Source organism: Macaca thibetana, chromosome 7 (genome assembly GCF_024542745.1).
Source record: "Macaca thibetana thibetana isolate TM-01 chromosome 7, ASM2454274v1, whole genome shotgun sequence".
Classification (NCBI taxonomy): Eukaryota; Metazoa; Chordata; class Mammalia; order Primates; family Cercopithecidae; genus Macaca; species Macaca thibetana.
Window position 1 is genome coordinate 85,274,799 of NC_065584.1, and position 16,696 is coordinate 85,291,494.

Genomic DNA, 16,696 nt, shown 5'->3' on the forward strand with positions numbered 1-16,696 from the left:
TAGTCAGTTTCCTGAAACCTTTATGCCCTGGTTAACAGTTGAAACCATTCTTCTTAGCTGTTGAATAGTCAATTATGTGAGCTAACATTTCAAAGAATCCTAGAACCTCTGCTTTTAGAATAGTGTCTGGTAAATAGATCTGCTTTAAAAGAGGGGGAGCAGATCTTTGTAAATAGGATTTTCTGAAAACCACTGTCAAAGAGACTTACTCTCATGAGTCAATTTTTGCCTTTCACGTGGACTGGCCTCAGCATCTTATATTTAAATGTTTTAATATCATAAAATCTTGAAACTTTGATTTTGTACTAAACTAGGATTTCTTTTATATTTCTAAAAGTGTCAAGGCTTTGTTCCCTGAAAATGGCTTTATGCTCTAGTCCTCTCTCACCTTGGCCATTAGAACTATAATGTAGCCAGGCGCGGTGGCACACGCCTGTAATCCCAGCACTTTGGGAGTCTGGGGCAGGTGGATCACCTGAGGTCAGGAGTTCGAGACCAGCCTGACCAACATGGTGAAACCCCATCTCTACTAAAAATGCAAAAATTAGCTGGGCGTGGTGGTGCACTCCTGTAATCCTAGCTACTCAGCAGGCTGAAGCAGGAGAATTGCCTGAACCCAGGAGGCAGAGGTTGTGGTGAGCCGAGATCGCGCCATTGCACTCCAGCCTGGACAATAAGCACAAAAATCTGTCTTGAAAAAAACTGTAATGTTGCATTGGTTTATAGTCTATTGCCAGAGAGTTTGCTTTAAGAAATTTGATGGAATGAATAGTTGAGTTTGAATAGGTCTGTTTGGTTTTGTTTGGCACTATGAACACCTTTTGCTTCCTGTTACTGCTCGCTGTTTTACACATTTCTTATAATACCACCGATTCAGCAATGTTCTGCAATTATGTAGCATTTCTCTAAATACTATTGTTAGTGAAATAAACGCATTCTGGCTGAAAGTCTAAAATCTCTCCTTTAAGCTCTGATGCCAGAATCTCCAGGTTACTTACTTGACTCAATATACCAAATAAGGTAGTGCCCTTTTACCTCCTGGGGCAGCCCGGTTCTTCTGAAAGGTAGTATTTTCCAGCCTTTTTTGAGTCATGGTACACATAGGAGATTACAGTATTTTTATGGCACACTGGGAAAATCAGTTGCTTATCGCTGGAGACAGTGGAGCCCCTAGGGCCGGAGGTTTTCCAGCCAGACCCGTGCTGGAGTCCAGTAGGTGCGAGGCTGTGCTTTGAGGGACTAAAGGAAGCCTGTATCTTGTGGTGAGGGTTCCACCTCACAACTCACAGATCTCAGTTCCATTTGGCTCTAGCAGCAATGTAGCCACTTCTGTTGGGGTTACTCTTTCTTCACCTTTTTCTTGCCAAAAATAAACTTATCTTTAAATGAAAACTAAATTATTTCTTGTATTTTGGTCCTTTGTTACAGCTGAGATTGGGAATTTTTCTTTCTTTCTTGAATCCTTACTCCCTACCCTGCCTCCCCGCCAATGGAAATCTGTGCTTTATAAGCATTTTAGATTCCGGAAAGCTCTTTAGGTTGAACTACAACCCTCTCACCTCAAAGAATTTGTGGGCCAGGGAAGTCAGAGTGACTTTTGTGAAGTCGTGCGGCTAATGAATGGTAGAGCTGGAGTTAGAACACACGTCTCCCAGCTCCTAGTTGGTTTTGCCTTGGTGTGCTTGAAATTCAGTTTTGAACGTTAATTTTTCTGGATAGTACTCCCATAAAATGTTCTGTGAGAAATACTTGCTGCTTTCTAGTTTTTCTCGCCTGGTTTAAATATTGTCCTGAGTGTAGGAACCCCATAACTGTCTTGTGGGTTAGAATTTAGATGGAAGGATTTGGGGCCCTGTCTCTAGTATCATAAGACATTTAACCTTGCTGCTTTTTTCTTCTAGGTTCACTCTTTGAATTTCCTGGATAAGAGTTCTGGAGATGGCAGCTTGTTGGACACATGGATTTTCTTCAGATTTGCACTAGCTCTGATTTTTATGCAGGAGAAAAGCCCAGAGTTCACTCTGTGTCAGAACAACTTTCTAACAAACATTTATTAATCCAACCTGCCTTTCATTAAATGTAACCTTTTGCCTTCCTAATTAAAGAACTCCATGCCACTCCTCCTTATGCCTCTGGCTCTGTTTTTATTCTTTACTGGTATCAGAATCCTTTTTTTCCCTTCAGTCCTCTGTGCTGAACTCTATGAGTTGGTAACTTACATCTGTGAACCTGCCTCCTTGTTTTCATTAAGTGTATTTGAAGTTAATGGCAAAAGGCAGTGCTGACAACCCTGGGAAATGGCAGTCCTTTGTCTTCTTCCTGGAGCAGGTAATCCTTTACTAATCCTTCGATTATTACAGGTGCTTCCACTCTTATGACAGTGCGTTCCTAGAACTGCATCATTAAGCACTTTGCCAGAAATTGAACTAAGTATGTGCTTCCACATTTACATCTGTTTCAACATGTTTTAGTGGTAAAAGTGAAGTATGTTTTTCTTAGGCAATGTAAACAGAGTGAAAAATGGGGGTTATGTATGTGTTGACTTATAAGATATGATATTCTCCAAAGCACCTTCACAAATATTCTCTCATTTTATTCTTGCAATTACCTTAGGGGTTCCTGTCCTCATTAGTTAGGTGAGTAAATTTAAACTCAGATTTGTGACTTGCTTAAGATCAGAGTTCATGACAAAGCTTGGGTGGAACGTAGGTCTGCTGGCTGAAGTCTGGGCTTATCGATGTGTATCATGCTCGCAGCCCTGTTTTCATCTTGGGTGCTGTCGGGTTGCTATATATGGGGTGCAAGCTATGTTGAGAATGCCACTACTTAAATTTAGCCAACTACCGAGAATGATGAGTTGCGAGCTTCTCCAACTTGGCTGCACGTTAGCATGACTTGGGGAATGTAAAAAGAAAATCCCAACGTCCAGGCCACACCCCAGACCAATTAAGTAAAAATCTCTTGGGGTGGCATCTGTAGTTTGTAAAGCTACCCAGGTGATTCCAGAGCACAGCAAATTGGAGAAACACTGCTCTGGATTCTTGCTACTCAAAATGTAGTCATTGACTACCAGTATTGGCATCACCTGAGAGCACAGGCCTCACACCCCCCCCCCCCCCCGCCCCTCGCCAAACCTAAAGAAGCAAAATCTTCATTTTAACAAGGTCCTCAGGTGATTTATGTGGACAATAAGATTTGAGAAGCCCTGATCTGGAGCAGTGGTTCTCACATTTTGGTGTGTCTCAAGATTACCTAGGAAATTGGTGAAAAAGTTGGGCCTGTATGTTCCTTATTAGCTCTTTGCCTAACTGATAACGCACTGAGTCAGGAGTCAGCAAGCTTTTCCTTAAACAAATGGGCATAGCTATGTTCCGCTGTCACTTGACGAAAATTGGCTGTGGCTATGTGGGTCATGGTTTGCCATTCTTAAGTGATACTAGTTCACCGAGATATGATTGAGCAGTTTAATCTGCCTTTTTTTTTTTTGTATGTGAGACGGAGTTTTGTTCTTGTTGTCCAGGCTGGAGTGTAATGGTGTGATCTTGGCTCACTGCAACCTCTGCCTCCTGGGTTCAAGCAATTCTCCTGCCTCAGCCTCCTCAGTAGCCGGGATTACAGGCATGTGCCACCACACCCTGCTAATTTTGTATTTTTAGTAGAGAGGGGGTTTCTCCGTGTTGGTCAGGCTGGTCTCAAACTCCCGACCTCAGGTGATTCGCCCGCCTTGGCCTCCCGAAGTGCTGGGATTACAGGTGTGAGCCACCGTGCCTGGCCTAATCTGTTTTATATACAGATGTCATAGACCTTATCAGGAGGCTTCTGGATAATTTTTAGTCTAGAGAAATTGGAATTTTGAATAAGATAAGCATCTGAACTTTGAGACATGGGTTGAAAACTGGGAATAATAGTAATTTTATGAAGGAAGACATTGTAATTGCAGAGTCTTTAATATACAGGTTTTGTTTATTTTTTCATAATGATCTTGAGGTACATGGGACAGGTATTAAATTCCCATTTGCCAGGTCAGCTGTGGTCTCAGAGGTTGTGATTTACCCAAGCCAGTTACCATCAACAGGAAACATTCATCTTTGGTGTGTCTTTTCAATATTCGCTTCAGGGGTAAAACCTACAGACTGCTTTAGAAGTCTTGGGATTAGATTTAGTTAAAGGCTCATTATAGGTAACTCTTGTTTTTATGCTTCTGTTGATTTGCTTTATGGTTCTCAATTTCACACGTACTGAAGAATTAACTGTGGACCTGTGAGTAGCCACTGTACTCCAGCCTGAGCAACAGTGTGAGACCCTGTTCTTAAAAGGCCAAGCATGGTGGTTCATGCCTGTAATCCCAGCACTTTGGGAGGCCGAGGTGGGCAGATCACCTGAGGTCAGGAGACCAGCCTGATCAATATGACGAAATCCCGTCTCTACTAAAAATACAAAAATTAGCCAGGCGTGGTGGCTTGTGCCTGTAATCCCAGCTACTCAGGAGTCTGAGACGGGAGAATCGCTTGAACCTGGTAGGCAGATGTTGTAGGGAGCCAAGATTGTGCCATTGCACTCCAGCCTGGGCAACAAAAGCGAAACTTAGTCACAAAAACAAAAAACAAAAAAAAATGAAACAACGAAAAAACGCCAGGTGCAGTGGCTAACACCTGTAATCCCAGAACTTTGGGAGGCCAAGGTGGAAGAACGGCTTGAACCCAGGAGTTCAAGACCAACCTGGGCAACACAGTGAGTCCCTGTCTGTACAAAAACAAAAAAAAATTAGCTGGGCATGGCGGTGCACCTCTGTAGTCCCAGCTACTCGGGAGGCTGAGTTGGGAGAGTCACTTGAGCCCAGGAGGTAGAGACTACATGATGGCACCACTGTACTTCAGCCTGGGCAACAGAGCGAGACCCTGTCTCGAACTTAAAGACACACCCCCAAGCCCCATTGCGTTTCTGATTCTTTGGTGTTTTTTCAGCTGAAGTATGTTGAAGGAGTTGATTTTGAGGACTACTGCATGGAGAGTGAGGTAGACCCTAGCATTTCCTGCTTCCCCTTGCTTAACACCTCTGTGGGGTGGTTTATTTTTGTTTTCTGTGCTCTTTTATGGGGCCGGAAGCCATTCACCACAAACACTGTGGAAAGTCTATTCCCTGCCATTCTTTGCAGTGGTGGGAAGCCCAGCCCTGAGCACCTCCTGCCCACACATTTCCTGGCCCCTATCACATGGAAACCATCTCTCTTGTTTTCTTCTCTTAGCAGCCTATACCTTCGGCCTCTTGTGATCACATCCTTTCATCTTGGGCTTCAAAACACTTTTGTTGTGATGGCTAGAAAATACTTGGGGAGGTCACAGAGCCATGCTCCCCGGTGTTGGAGGTTATAGAGGCCAGGGAGCTTGTTTACAAACTTAGCGGGAGACTCTGCTGCTCTCCTGTCTTGTTGGGTTGCAGCTCGGCTCTGGGAGTCTATAATAAAAGTTTGAGTGTGAAATGACTTAATAACTACAGTTTATTTAAAAGTTTTTAACACATATAAAAAATGGATTTCTCCTGTGGGAGAAAACACTTTCTAGAACAAGGATCTTAGAGGAGGGAATAGGAAAAAAGTGGGAGGAAGATTTTGAAGGACTAAACAAAGTATTTTATTTGCTTACATTGAATTTATAGGTAGGTCCAAGTTCTGTCAATGGGATTTTAAAAAAGTATTTTCAAACCACCAGAGAGGCAGCCTGGTATTGTGGAAAACACTTTGATCTGGAAGTGTTGATTCAAGGACTTGTTCTGCCACTTACTGTCTGTTGACCTTTTGCCTCTAAAATTTAGCAAATAATTACACACTTAGGCTTTGTGCTAGGTAGTGCATGGCATTAGAAAAGATAAGACACAGCCCTTCCTGTCGTGGAGTGAGTGAGAGGAGTGAGTGAGCGTGGGCCACGTGTCTGGCAAACTGTTAAGCACCCTCCTGTTACTTACGTTTCCCTATCATTGCATGAAGGAGGTGGGTGGCATTCTTATTTTCCTGATGAGGAGATGGAGACTCAGCAAGTGTTAGGTTTGAATCTTATTTCTGTCTAGCTGAAAGCATTTGGGTTAGGCTTTGAACGAGATAAATCATAAAATAAGCATGGGGATAATAATACTTCATACTGTGGTTATCCCAACAAAACGTACGTGAAAACATGTTAATGTAATTGCTCTACAAATGTGTCATTCATTCCTTTCAGCACTCACCAGAAGCTCTGAGGATTCCACGACATACTGCTTTTCTCCCCCAGCTACATATCCATTTCACTGACTTTCAGCTAAAGCACTGTGGTGGCCAATGGCAGGCCTGGCTGTCCCTGGGAGAAGGGGAGAGACCTCCCTAGGAGCCCCCTTTGAGGCCTGCTATTCAGGACTGTTAAAACCCAGGGATAAACAACTTTGTTTTTAACTTTTAAGTGAAATTTTCCCTCATGTGTGCATATACACACACGTCAAAAGGCTAGCAAGCTCCCATATGTCTAACAGCTTCAATGATTATCCACATTTAACCCCAATCTAGTGTCAGGGTATAAATAAGAGACATCTGATGGCAGAGCTTATTCTTTCTGTTTTACCCCTTTCAATTTTTGCTTACCTTAAGTGCTACAGAAGTGATCAGAACGGACAAGGCGCCTCACTTTCTGAGCCTTAAATTCCAGTAGGGAAGAGAGCCAAATTATTACATAAATGAAATAATTCTGTTGTGAGTGGAGTAAAGGAAAGAAGTAAACAATACAATGTGACAGTAAATGGGGCTGGGGAGGGAGCTGCTTAGAGTGGTTAGGAAGGACCTCTCTGACCAGGTAACCTATAGGCTGAGATCTGGCAGCTGAGAAAGAGTCAGCGAAGGGACCAGCCATGGGGAGTGTGTCTGGATATTACTTTAGTTATCCCCATTGGCATATGCTTAAGTAGTGGATAATTTTTTTTGTTTTGTTTTTAGATGGAGTCTTGCTCTGTTGCCCAGGCTGGAGTGCAATGGCGTGATCTCGGCTCACTGCAATCTCTGCCTCCTGGGTTCAAGCAATTCTCCTGCCTCAGCCTCCCGAGTAGCTGGGATTACAGGCGCCCACCACCACACCTGGCTAATTTTTTTGTATTTTTAGTAGAGACGGGGTTTCACCATGTTCGCCAGGCTAGTCTTGAACTCCTGACCTCAAGTGATCTGCCCGCCTTGGCTTCCCAAAGTGCTGGGATTACAGGCATGAGCCACCGCGCCTGGCAACATCAGATATTTATTGAGGGAGTGCCTCCTAAGGGTACAGAACTCTGCTTTGCCATTCTGATCTTATCCTGAAGGGGGATCAACTCCATGCAGGCAGAGTCGGAAAGAGGGAAGGGCCACGGAGGCAGGAAATAAGACACTTAGTCTTTGGGGGCCTCGGAATGCCACTCAGTTCATGCTCCTTCCTCTGATGGCTGAATCTGGAACCACTTGGTATTTCTGAGTCCACCGAGTTTGGTGGAAAGACTGGGATATGAGTCTGGTGGGGTCAGGGCCTAGTTCACCGTGATCCTGTGCAAGCCGCTCCATGTGCATCTCATTTGTAAAAGGGGAGAGAATACTCTACCACTTGGGTTTATCATTCTGATCAAAAGAGGTGATGTTTGCTTTGGTGTTGTACAGATGCAGGGTATTGTTAATAAGGAGTCCAGATAAGGATGTCGTTCCACCCATGTCCCTTGGTAAGTCACTGGAATAACTTGGGTCAGCAAGGATAAGGTGGACACCTTAGAGGTTGGTAAAAATAGAATCTTGCAGCCTCCATTGGAAAGAAGTCCCTTTTAAGGTTTACCTACTTTCCTCCCATCAAGGCTGGAAGCATGAAATGGAGACTAGGTGCTCCCCATTATGTAAACCATATTCCTTCATCTACCCAGACTTAGGTCCTGCCAACCTTGTCTTCTTACGCTTACATGATCTTGCTGTAATATTTTCCTTTTTTGTTGTTGTTGCTAAATTTCATGTGGGCGGTTCAGGGAAAGGGTAGACTTGCACTCTTCCCCACTGCTCAGTGGGATTTTAGGAAGGCTTTGAAAATGGGAATGATCCCCCCCTCGGATCCTGTCGCCTTTGGAATGGGAACATGCCCACGTTTCCAGAGCAAACAGACACTGGACTCCTCTCTTCTCAAAGGTGGCGAAACCCTCCTGGAGTGATGTGGGGTGTTCTGGCCTGCGAGGAGATGGCTACCCACAGAACCTGCCCGCTGGAGGGGGCTGCAGAGGTCTGGCTCCGTGCTTTCAGATGTGTCCTGCCAGGGGCTCCCAGGGGGTCCTTCTGAAAGCAGAGAAGCCCCCAGGGGTTGAGAGGAGAGATAAGACATGAGCCTTTTCAGCTGTGATGTGGTGAGGAGAGTCAGGGAGGCTGTGAGCACTGTGGGGCCAGAAGTGTTGGCTTCTGTCAGAAACTCGGCCCTGCCTGACCACTGCCTCCTGGCTCCGTCATTTCCTCTCCATCACGCGCTTCCTTCCGGAAGCCGGAAGCAGGAGGCGGGAAGCTGCAGAGGTAGTGACAAAATCACGGTGTAACAAGAAGCTCCTGGGGCCGAAGTGACTGGAGAGGTGGCCACATACTATGAGAAACACCAGCGCACCGGCAGGGCCTGGGGAGTTCTGAGCTGTCCTGGGCTGCGTGAAGCCGCAGCCAGCCCACTTTTTTCTCAGTATGGCAGTGCCATCTGACCCAGCCCAACCCATCTCACTCAGGTCATGGTTCTGGGCTTTCTGATGCATTCCCACTTCATATTTGCATTGGGATTTCAGTTTACTAAGCATTCCACACCCATGATTGCTTTCAATCCCTTCAACAACACTGAGAATAGGTGGGCAGGTATTTTTATCTCTATGTGAATAATAACACGTGGGGACTCAGAAAAATTAAAGGCCCCAGGAGAGAAGGCTCGTGAGGGGCAGTGACACTTAGGGACAAACAACTGGTTCTCCTGCCTCCCGCCTGAGGACTCCTGCCAGAAGATAGTATAATAACAAAAGCCTCTGTCTTGCGATTGCAGCCGTTAACACATCTCTTTCATACCCACTACTCACTGGACTGTTAGCTCCTTGAAGACAGAAACTCTGTGTTTGTGTGTGTGTGTGTGTGTGTGTATTTAATGGGAGCAGTACTTTTTTGAGGCATAATTTACATAGAAGAAAATGCACTAATGATGTATTTGAGATGTGTATACACACACACACACACACACACACACACACACACACACACACACACACCCCATTTAGCCATCACCCAAGATAAAGATATGGAACATTTCCACCACCCCTGAAGGTTTCCTCATGCCCCTTTTCAATCTATCCTTCTACCCCAGAGGCAAACAGTGCCCTAATTTCTATCACCTGTGATGCGTTTTGCCTGTTCTTGGACTTCATCTGTATGGGGTCATAGTTTGCACAGAGACTGAATCCCCAGAGCACGACACAGTCTGGCACGTGGCAGGTATACAATGCCAAAGAAAGCCTGGTTCTTAAATTACCCATGAGAGAGAGTTGGGCCCACTGGGAAACTGAGGCGGTGGGCGATTAGTGACCTGCCAAAGGCACAGCTCTATGAACTGGTGGATTCCGGACGCCAGCCACCCTAATTCCGAATCCAAGGCTTCCTCCGGGCCCCCAGCCCTTCCTCTGCACTTTCTGCAGGGCTCCAGGTGGAGCGGGTCTGACGATCCCGGACGAGCAGCGCCCCCTGCTGCCGGCCCAGCCCCCAGTCCCTCCTCTCTGTGGGGATGTGACATGATAACACAGGTCTTGCGCCCAGCAAAGTGACGGGCACAGGGCAGGGATTTGTGGGATAAAAGTCACCTGCCCTTTTATTTTCCTCGGAAAAGAGCTTTTCTTAAACCTTGGGGGCTTTCTCTCTCCAGAATTAACAAAGGGAGGAGAGGTCTTTTTGGTGGAGCGCTGCTGCCCCCATGCGGGTGGATGGCGACACTACCAAAGAGCCGGCGATCAAGCCTGGTATTTTTGGGTTTCAGGTTCTGCGGCTCCCGGAGACCTGCAGATTCCTGGTCTCCGGGTCCCTGGGTCCCGGACGTGTCCATCAAGGCGTCCATTAGGGCCATCACCTAATGGACAAACATCAGGGTAAGGGGGGGCTATTGAAGGGGGTCCCTCAGAGAATCAGCCCTAGCTGTGTGTGGGGACAGATACAGCCTCCCCACATCCCTCCCTCCCAGGAGAGCCCTGAGGGTCTGTCCTGTACTAAGTAAGCACTTAACCAGGTGAGATCGAGGTCTGATCTTGGCTGGTTTGGAGGGGCAGCAGAGGTGCGGTGAGGGAGGCGGCTCAGCAGTGGGGCCAGCAGCACCGCCCCAGCAGGCAGCGGGCCCGGTGCAAGTCACAGAGGGGCCGGCAGCCCCTCCCAGCCTGGCGTGTTGGCCTTGCTGCACCTGCGGCTGGCGGGTGGTGTAACGGCACAGCCTGCTCCCCTCGGCACGTGGCCTGGGACGATGCTATCTCTAACTCAGTATTTTTAACTCTTCTTTCCAGAGGATGTGGCTTCTGTGGGAGAGCTTCAAAGGGTGCCCTACTTGCCCCTCTTGGTAACCATGACATCATGGAAATGGGAGGGGACCGCCCCAGCCCCCAAACACCTGGAGGGAAGTGGGAGACTTTTTCCACTTCCTGTTCTACTTGTGGCTACTGACTCAATGTCTGACCTGTTTATTAATTGCAAAAGATAGCTCTATGTGTGCTACGCAGAGAGGCCTCAGGCATGTGTGTCTCAGTGTGAAAGGAGGCCTGCACCCCCCACCCCTCACCGCGTTGCCCAGGGGGCCTTGACGCAGACGCAGGGCGCTGGTGGTCCTGCAGCCTTCCCGCAGCCAGAATGACAGCACTGGGTCTCCATGTGCTTGCTCCCCCAGACTCATCCCAGTCAGAAGCTCGTCTTCCCACACATGGATCAAGGAGGTAGATGGGTTTTAGAGTAGGACTCATGGAGAAACTGAGGTGAACCCACATAAAGTGACTGTTGGCCCCGGACCTCGGTGTAGTCACACAGTGAGGTCAGACTCCCAGCTACCCTGTATGCTTTCCCACAGTCCCTGTCCTCCAGGCTTCATTGGATAGATGTGTGCCTGCCTGGGGGCTGCCCTGACCAAGGGGCCGCCACTCAGGTTTTGCTTGTTCTGAAGTTCTTGACAAGTTACTTTAGCTCTTGGCAAAACTGTGAAACATTGACTCACCTGACCACTTCCTCTACTAATCCCCACTTTCCTTTCTCCTGTACTCCCCACTCCTCACACTCAGCTCCCCCCACCCAGAGCCTAACTGCAGGAGTCATTCACTTATTTATTTAATGGCATCTGTTGTGTGCCAGGCACTGTTCTAGTTCCTGGGGACACATTGATGACAAGGAACATTCCCGTCCCACAGAGCACACAGGCCAGGGGACTTCCCCACCAGGATGGTACCTGATAATAAGGTGCTATAGGTCTGTCTGTATACATGATCCCAGGGGAATTGAATTTTATGTTTGGACCTAAAAAATAAGCAAACCCTTAAGACTCAGATGGCTGCCCCCAGTAAGGGTAACAGCAGAGGGGTTGCTCTGTCAGAGCCAAAGACCCCACCAGGACGCTCCTGAAACACGGTGCTTGCGTAGTCTGCCGTTTCGCCTGAGTGGCTGTGACTCCAGTTGCCCTCAGAGGTCAGGTCTCCGAGTGAAGTTTCAGAGAGTCCTCTAGAATCTTAGGCCTGGGGCCACGAGAGCTCATTTAGTCCATTCTTATGCCTTTGGGACTGGCCTGTGCTTAAGTCTTTTGGGACAGTAGGGCATGTGTCCAGAGAAGTCCCTTCTAAAGCTGGCCTTAGTAATCCCAGCTGTTCCCTGCTGGGATGTTGGCCTGAGGTTGGGTCCAGGCTGGTAGAGCTGCAGCTGCAGCCCATGGCCCTGGCTCGCAGGGTCTGTGGGTCTTCACGGCTGGGCTCTTCATGACTGTGTTTCCAGGTCTCCTCAGCTTCCTATTCCCTCCAGGCCAAGCAATGCCCAGTTCCTTATAGCTGGGCCCTCTGCACTGAGGGGCTTTATTGTGGTGGTGCTAGGCTCAGTGCTGACCTGCCCAGTGGGCACAGGAGCCCTTCTGCTGAGCCTTCTCACAAGGCCACTCTAATTCCCTCTGACATCCCAGGTGGGCCCGGAGCCAGACATGTGAGCAGAGCAGTCGGAGATGGATGGAGTCTCTGGCCCCACCCCCAACACTTGCTCAGCCTCAACCCACTTGCTCCTGGTCCACCCCTCTGACCTCTGCCCTAACTGGCTTTAGGTTTAACAGCCTCAGACGTGAGGGAAGGTTCTTGCTGAATAGAGCATCTCCTGGATTTAGATGGAAATTTCTCAAGGGTGGAGCTGAGCCCGCTCTCCAGATGGCTCCCTACCTGCCCTGGCCTTGTCATCTTGCCTCCTTGCTTGGGTGTGGGTGGGTCCATAGCCCCTGCTGCATCACCTTGCATAGATCTGTGGGAGGCCTTGGGGGACCAGTGACTGTCCTTGCTCTCTGAGGGCACTGGGCTGGCAGGCCTCCACAGGCCTCCACAGGCTCCCGCAGGCCTCCTGCAGGTCTCCTGCAGTCTGGGTCGCCTCTAAGATTATTGCAGGGGTCTATCTTTCACCTCTTCACTGCCTTCCAGGCTCCTGTTTCCTTCCCTCAGCCCTATGACCTCCATGTCACTGCAGCCAACTCAAAAGAGCAGACCTGCCTCCCCAGTCACCCACACTTCCCTCGCCTGAATCTTTTTTCTACAAAGCAAAATGAATTACCACTTCAGGGGGAAAAGAAAGAGAAACTAACTGGCCCTCAGTTTTTAATGGTTGATAAAGGCTTGCTCTATTAACCCTCCCAGGGGCATTTTCATTTAATACAGGGAAGAGAATGCTTTAATTATAAGAAATTCCCAATGGTGGAATCTCTGGCATTGTGTCAGACTGGTGAGGAGGTAGAGGCCCCCCAGAGTTCCCCAAAGGTGGCAAACCCCACCTTTGTGAAGGTGCTACAGTCCTACCATGTGTGAGGGTGGCCCTGCTGTGATGGAGTTCTGAGCCCTTTCCCTTTGGTGATCTTTAAGGGGATTGGATGTAGGTGAGAGATGGGGCAGCTTAGAAAGAACTGGGGATTTTGTGACTCCCCTCAGTAGGGCTGACCAGGAGAGGGGACACTGGTTCTTAATTCTACAGGGGGCACAGAATCAGCGGTGCAGGGAGTGGGAGGTAGCCTCCAGTCCTACCCGACATTTCGTAAGTGGCGACACATAAGCCTGTAGAGGGCAGGGGTGTGCTCTAGGTCACCTATTAAAGCTGGTACAGGTTAAGTATCCTAATTCAAAAATCTGAAATGTGAAATGCTCCAAAATCTGAAGCTTTTTAAGTGCCCACATGATGCTCAAAGGAAATGCTCACTGGGGCATCTTGGATTTCAGATTTTTAGATTAGGGATGTCGAATTGGTAAGTATAAGGCTAATATTCTACCTCCGACTCAAAAAGAAAAGAAATCCAAAACCTGATACACTTCTGGTACCATGCATTTCAGAGAAGGGATACTCAACCTGTAGCTTCTTCCCTGTGAAAAAAAGCAGGCCTGAGCTGTAGCTGAGAGGATTTACGTATTTCTGGCTGGGATGGTCAGACGCATAGGGGAACCATGGAGGTATTCAGGGATGGAACCCTCTCCCACCCCCGGGCGTTGGTAAGCCTCAGCTTTGGGTCTTGGTAGCTGTGCTTGCTGGGTGGATGGGGGAGTGGTCTCTAAGCTGTGTTCCGCTCGGCATCCCTGACCCTGGGGAAAGGTGCTCTGGCAGCAGGAGTCTCAGGAGGGAGAGCACAGTGTGCTGTGGACCCCAGGGAGCCCCATGTCTTTTCTTCCAGGGGAGAGCTCAGGGCATCGACTCTCCTCGGTCAAATCTCTGGGCTCGTGGGGAGACAACTCATCTCCTTTTTCCTCATTCTCACATCCGGGATGGTGGGAACATAAAGTCCTGCTGGGGCCACAGCCTCCTCTCAACCCTGCTCCTGCTGTCAGATTGGGCACCTCAAAGGGCTGGCGTGGGGCTGGGCCAGGCAGCAGAGTGGTGGGTGGTCCCCAGCCATGAATTTGTGAGACAATGCAGTTTCAGTGGAAACCCAGTCTGAGAGGAGAGGCAAAGGAAATGCTCCTGGAGGGCAGGAGACGTGGGTGGCATTTTGGGGACACTTGCTGTGTGGTCCCTGTCTGCTGCAGGTCACTGCCACCCATGTGTATGGGCTCCTGTTATGGGTGGTCCCGTGGCGTGGCATGAGAGTGGAAGAGAAGGGGCCCAAGCCGGTAGGTGGGTTTTCCCGGCCCTCAGCATAGCCTGCTAAGCGGAAGCTTTTAGAGGTTATTCCAAGAAGAGGTTGACTTAGGCAGCTTGTTGAATGAGGCTTCCTGGACCGCATCATAGACAAATGCCTTGGTTTTTCTCTGCCCAGCTAGTGATTACCAGCAAGCAGAAAATGACTGCAACCAAACCCAGTCAAACAGAGGCACAGTCTCTGCTCTTCCAAACCATTTTAATGAAGCCATTGGCAGCAGGATATACAACACACCCAGATACACAGCATAGCAGGGCCTCAATAATGAGATAATTTCCCCCCATGTCTTGAGAAGAAGAATAGTATGTATTTCTTTATGAACCCTATTTAAAAAATATAAACCCCTCACAACATTCTCCAGGACCTAGAGCCCAAGAGAACTCACTGAGGATCCATCATCTGTGGGGTGGTGGAGGCAGTCTCTGGGGAGCGGGAGGGAATGTGCACAGCCAGGGGCGGCTGCAGCAGCCTTGCCTCTGCCGTGAATGTCAGTCAGTGACAAGCAGCCATAAGGGAACAGAGGGGGTGGCAGCGGTGTTTGGCAGCTCTTCGGCAATCTTAATCACAAATTTGGGTAGGATCCAGTTGGTGGCATTGCCGGGGGGCACAGAGGTGGTAGCAGCTTTCTCCTCCATGGGGGTGGGAGAGCTCCCTCTGCTTGGAGAGGGAGAGGAGGGGCGATGCAGAGGAAGGAACGAGGGAGCACAGGCTGTCTTACAATCCTGCAGACCTGGAATGAGGAAGAACAGAAGTCAGGCTGGACACTGAGGAGGACCCAGGACTGTTAGGGGTGTGATGGAGATGGCTCTGTTTGGGGCTGTGTGGTAGAGTTCTAGGAGCAAATGGACCCTGGAGTTCTTATTTTTTTATTTTTTTGAGACAGGATCTTGCTTTGTCTTCCAGGCTGGAGTGCAGTGGCGTGATCACAACTCACTGCAGCCTTGATCTTGCAGGGTTCAAGCGATCATCCCATTTCCGCCTCTTAAGTAACTGGGACTACAGTTACTTTTGGGAGACTCTGCCTCTCAAAGTGGTGGGATTACAGGCGTGAGGCCCCGCACCCAGCCTGGAGTTTTTTTGATGGTGATGGAGCAGGATGCAGTTGTCAGCAAGATGACTGGGGACCCTGGGGGAGGAGGGCGTGGAGACTCTAGCCAGGATTAGGGTATAATATGAATGTAATGTCTTCTTTCTACTGAGCTAAGAGGGCCATATGGGGAGAGAGGACATGAGGAGAGGCCTTGGGGGTCCCTTTAGGTCACATGGTGAGAGAAGTACAGCACAAGGCATGCGGTGTAAACGGGTGTCTCTCTTCTTCCACTCATTAGCTGTGTGGCCTCAGTTTCTTCATTTCTGTTCTTCCTACCTCATAGGGGAGAAGTTCAACTGAGGTGGCTGAAATGAGCATGTTTTATAGTGTTTCAGGCCATTGTTATTGCACAAGAGGAATTTGTAACAGGAAGAAATAGAAGAGTTTGGTGGGCTCACTCAGGCTTTGGACTTAAAAGCAAGACCCTGCAGGGAGGCTTGCTCTCAGAGCTTAGGGTGCACCCAGAGACCCGCGTGCCTAACCCCCACTCCCCAGCTTCAAGGCCCCTCACCTCAGCTGGACCACAGCCGCAGTGTCATGAGCAGATTAAACCCGGCCACTTTCAGGAGGAGGATTCGGAACCCAATCACTGACAGGTTTTGAAAGTTTAGGTTCATATCTGTAAAACCAAGAGGCCACAGCGGTTATGGGCTTGCATGTCCCAGGCCTGCATGGCCTGCAGGACACACCCATGGTTTTCCCCAAGGCAGAGCAGGCTGGGTGGGGGAGGCCTGCGGCTCCTGCATCACCTCTCCCTTGCAGCTTCTGTGCATATCCCCTTGCAAACATATTTCGTGCATTCTTCCAGGGCCAACAGTATTTTGTGTTTCAAGACAAAAACACCGACTAGACTTGGCTCTTATTTTATTTCCGAGCCCTTCTGGGGATGGGGTAGCTGCTCAGAATTTATCATTTCAATCCCTGGGGTCCATAGGGGCCCCTTAGTGAGTTCCGCTACCACGGGAGAGATGACTCAGTAAGAACAACTCAAATGGAAATGAATATGGGCCCAGGGTGGGTGTGAGGAGTGGTGGGGGATTCTTGAGAGACAGGACCATTGCCTAGAGCCTATGTGAGTACTGTTGCTTTTCTTGAAAGAAGGCAAAACCTCTTGGCTGTGAAACTGTCCTCAGGATGATCCGGTTAGTTTAGGGCTATCCCTAAGGGAGTCAGAAATTTCACAGCTGGGCCACCCGGGAGCTCTCTCTGGCTCTCTTGACAGTGGAGCTGTTGTAAGGAATACAGAGGC

General features: G+C 48.7%; 2 protein-coding genes and 1 gene segment (V, D, J or C); 1 reads left to right on the top strand and 2 right to left on the bottom strand.

The window, feature by feature from the left end:
- The window catches only part of DAD1 (defender against cell death 1), a 330,697-nt gene extending 328,574 nt beyond the window's left edge, over positions 1–2,123 (top strand). For all 4 annotated transcript variants that reach the window (XM_050796653.1, XM_050796656.1, XM_050796654.1 and 1 more), the window contains exon 4: positions 1,902–2,123. The gene's annotated coding sequence lies outside the window, so the exon portion shown is untranslated. The remainder of the gene's footprint in view (positions 1–1,901) is intronic.
- Positions 1–16,696, bottom strand: part of OXA1L (OXA1L mitochondrial inner membrane protein) — a 240,727-nt gene that overhangs the window by 209,053 nt on the left and 14,978 nt on the right. The window lies entirely within an intron of this gene.
- Positions 14,539–16,696, bottom strand: part of LOC126958314 (T cell receptor alpha chain constant-like) — a 55,888-nt gene continuing 53,730 nt past the window's right edge. The window contains 2 exon segments of the C gene segment in view: positions 14,539–15,087; positions 15,959–16,066. Of these exon segments, the coding sequence occupies positions 15,960–16,066 (107 nt within the window).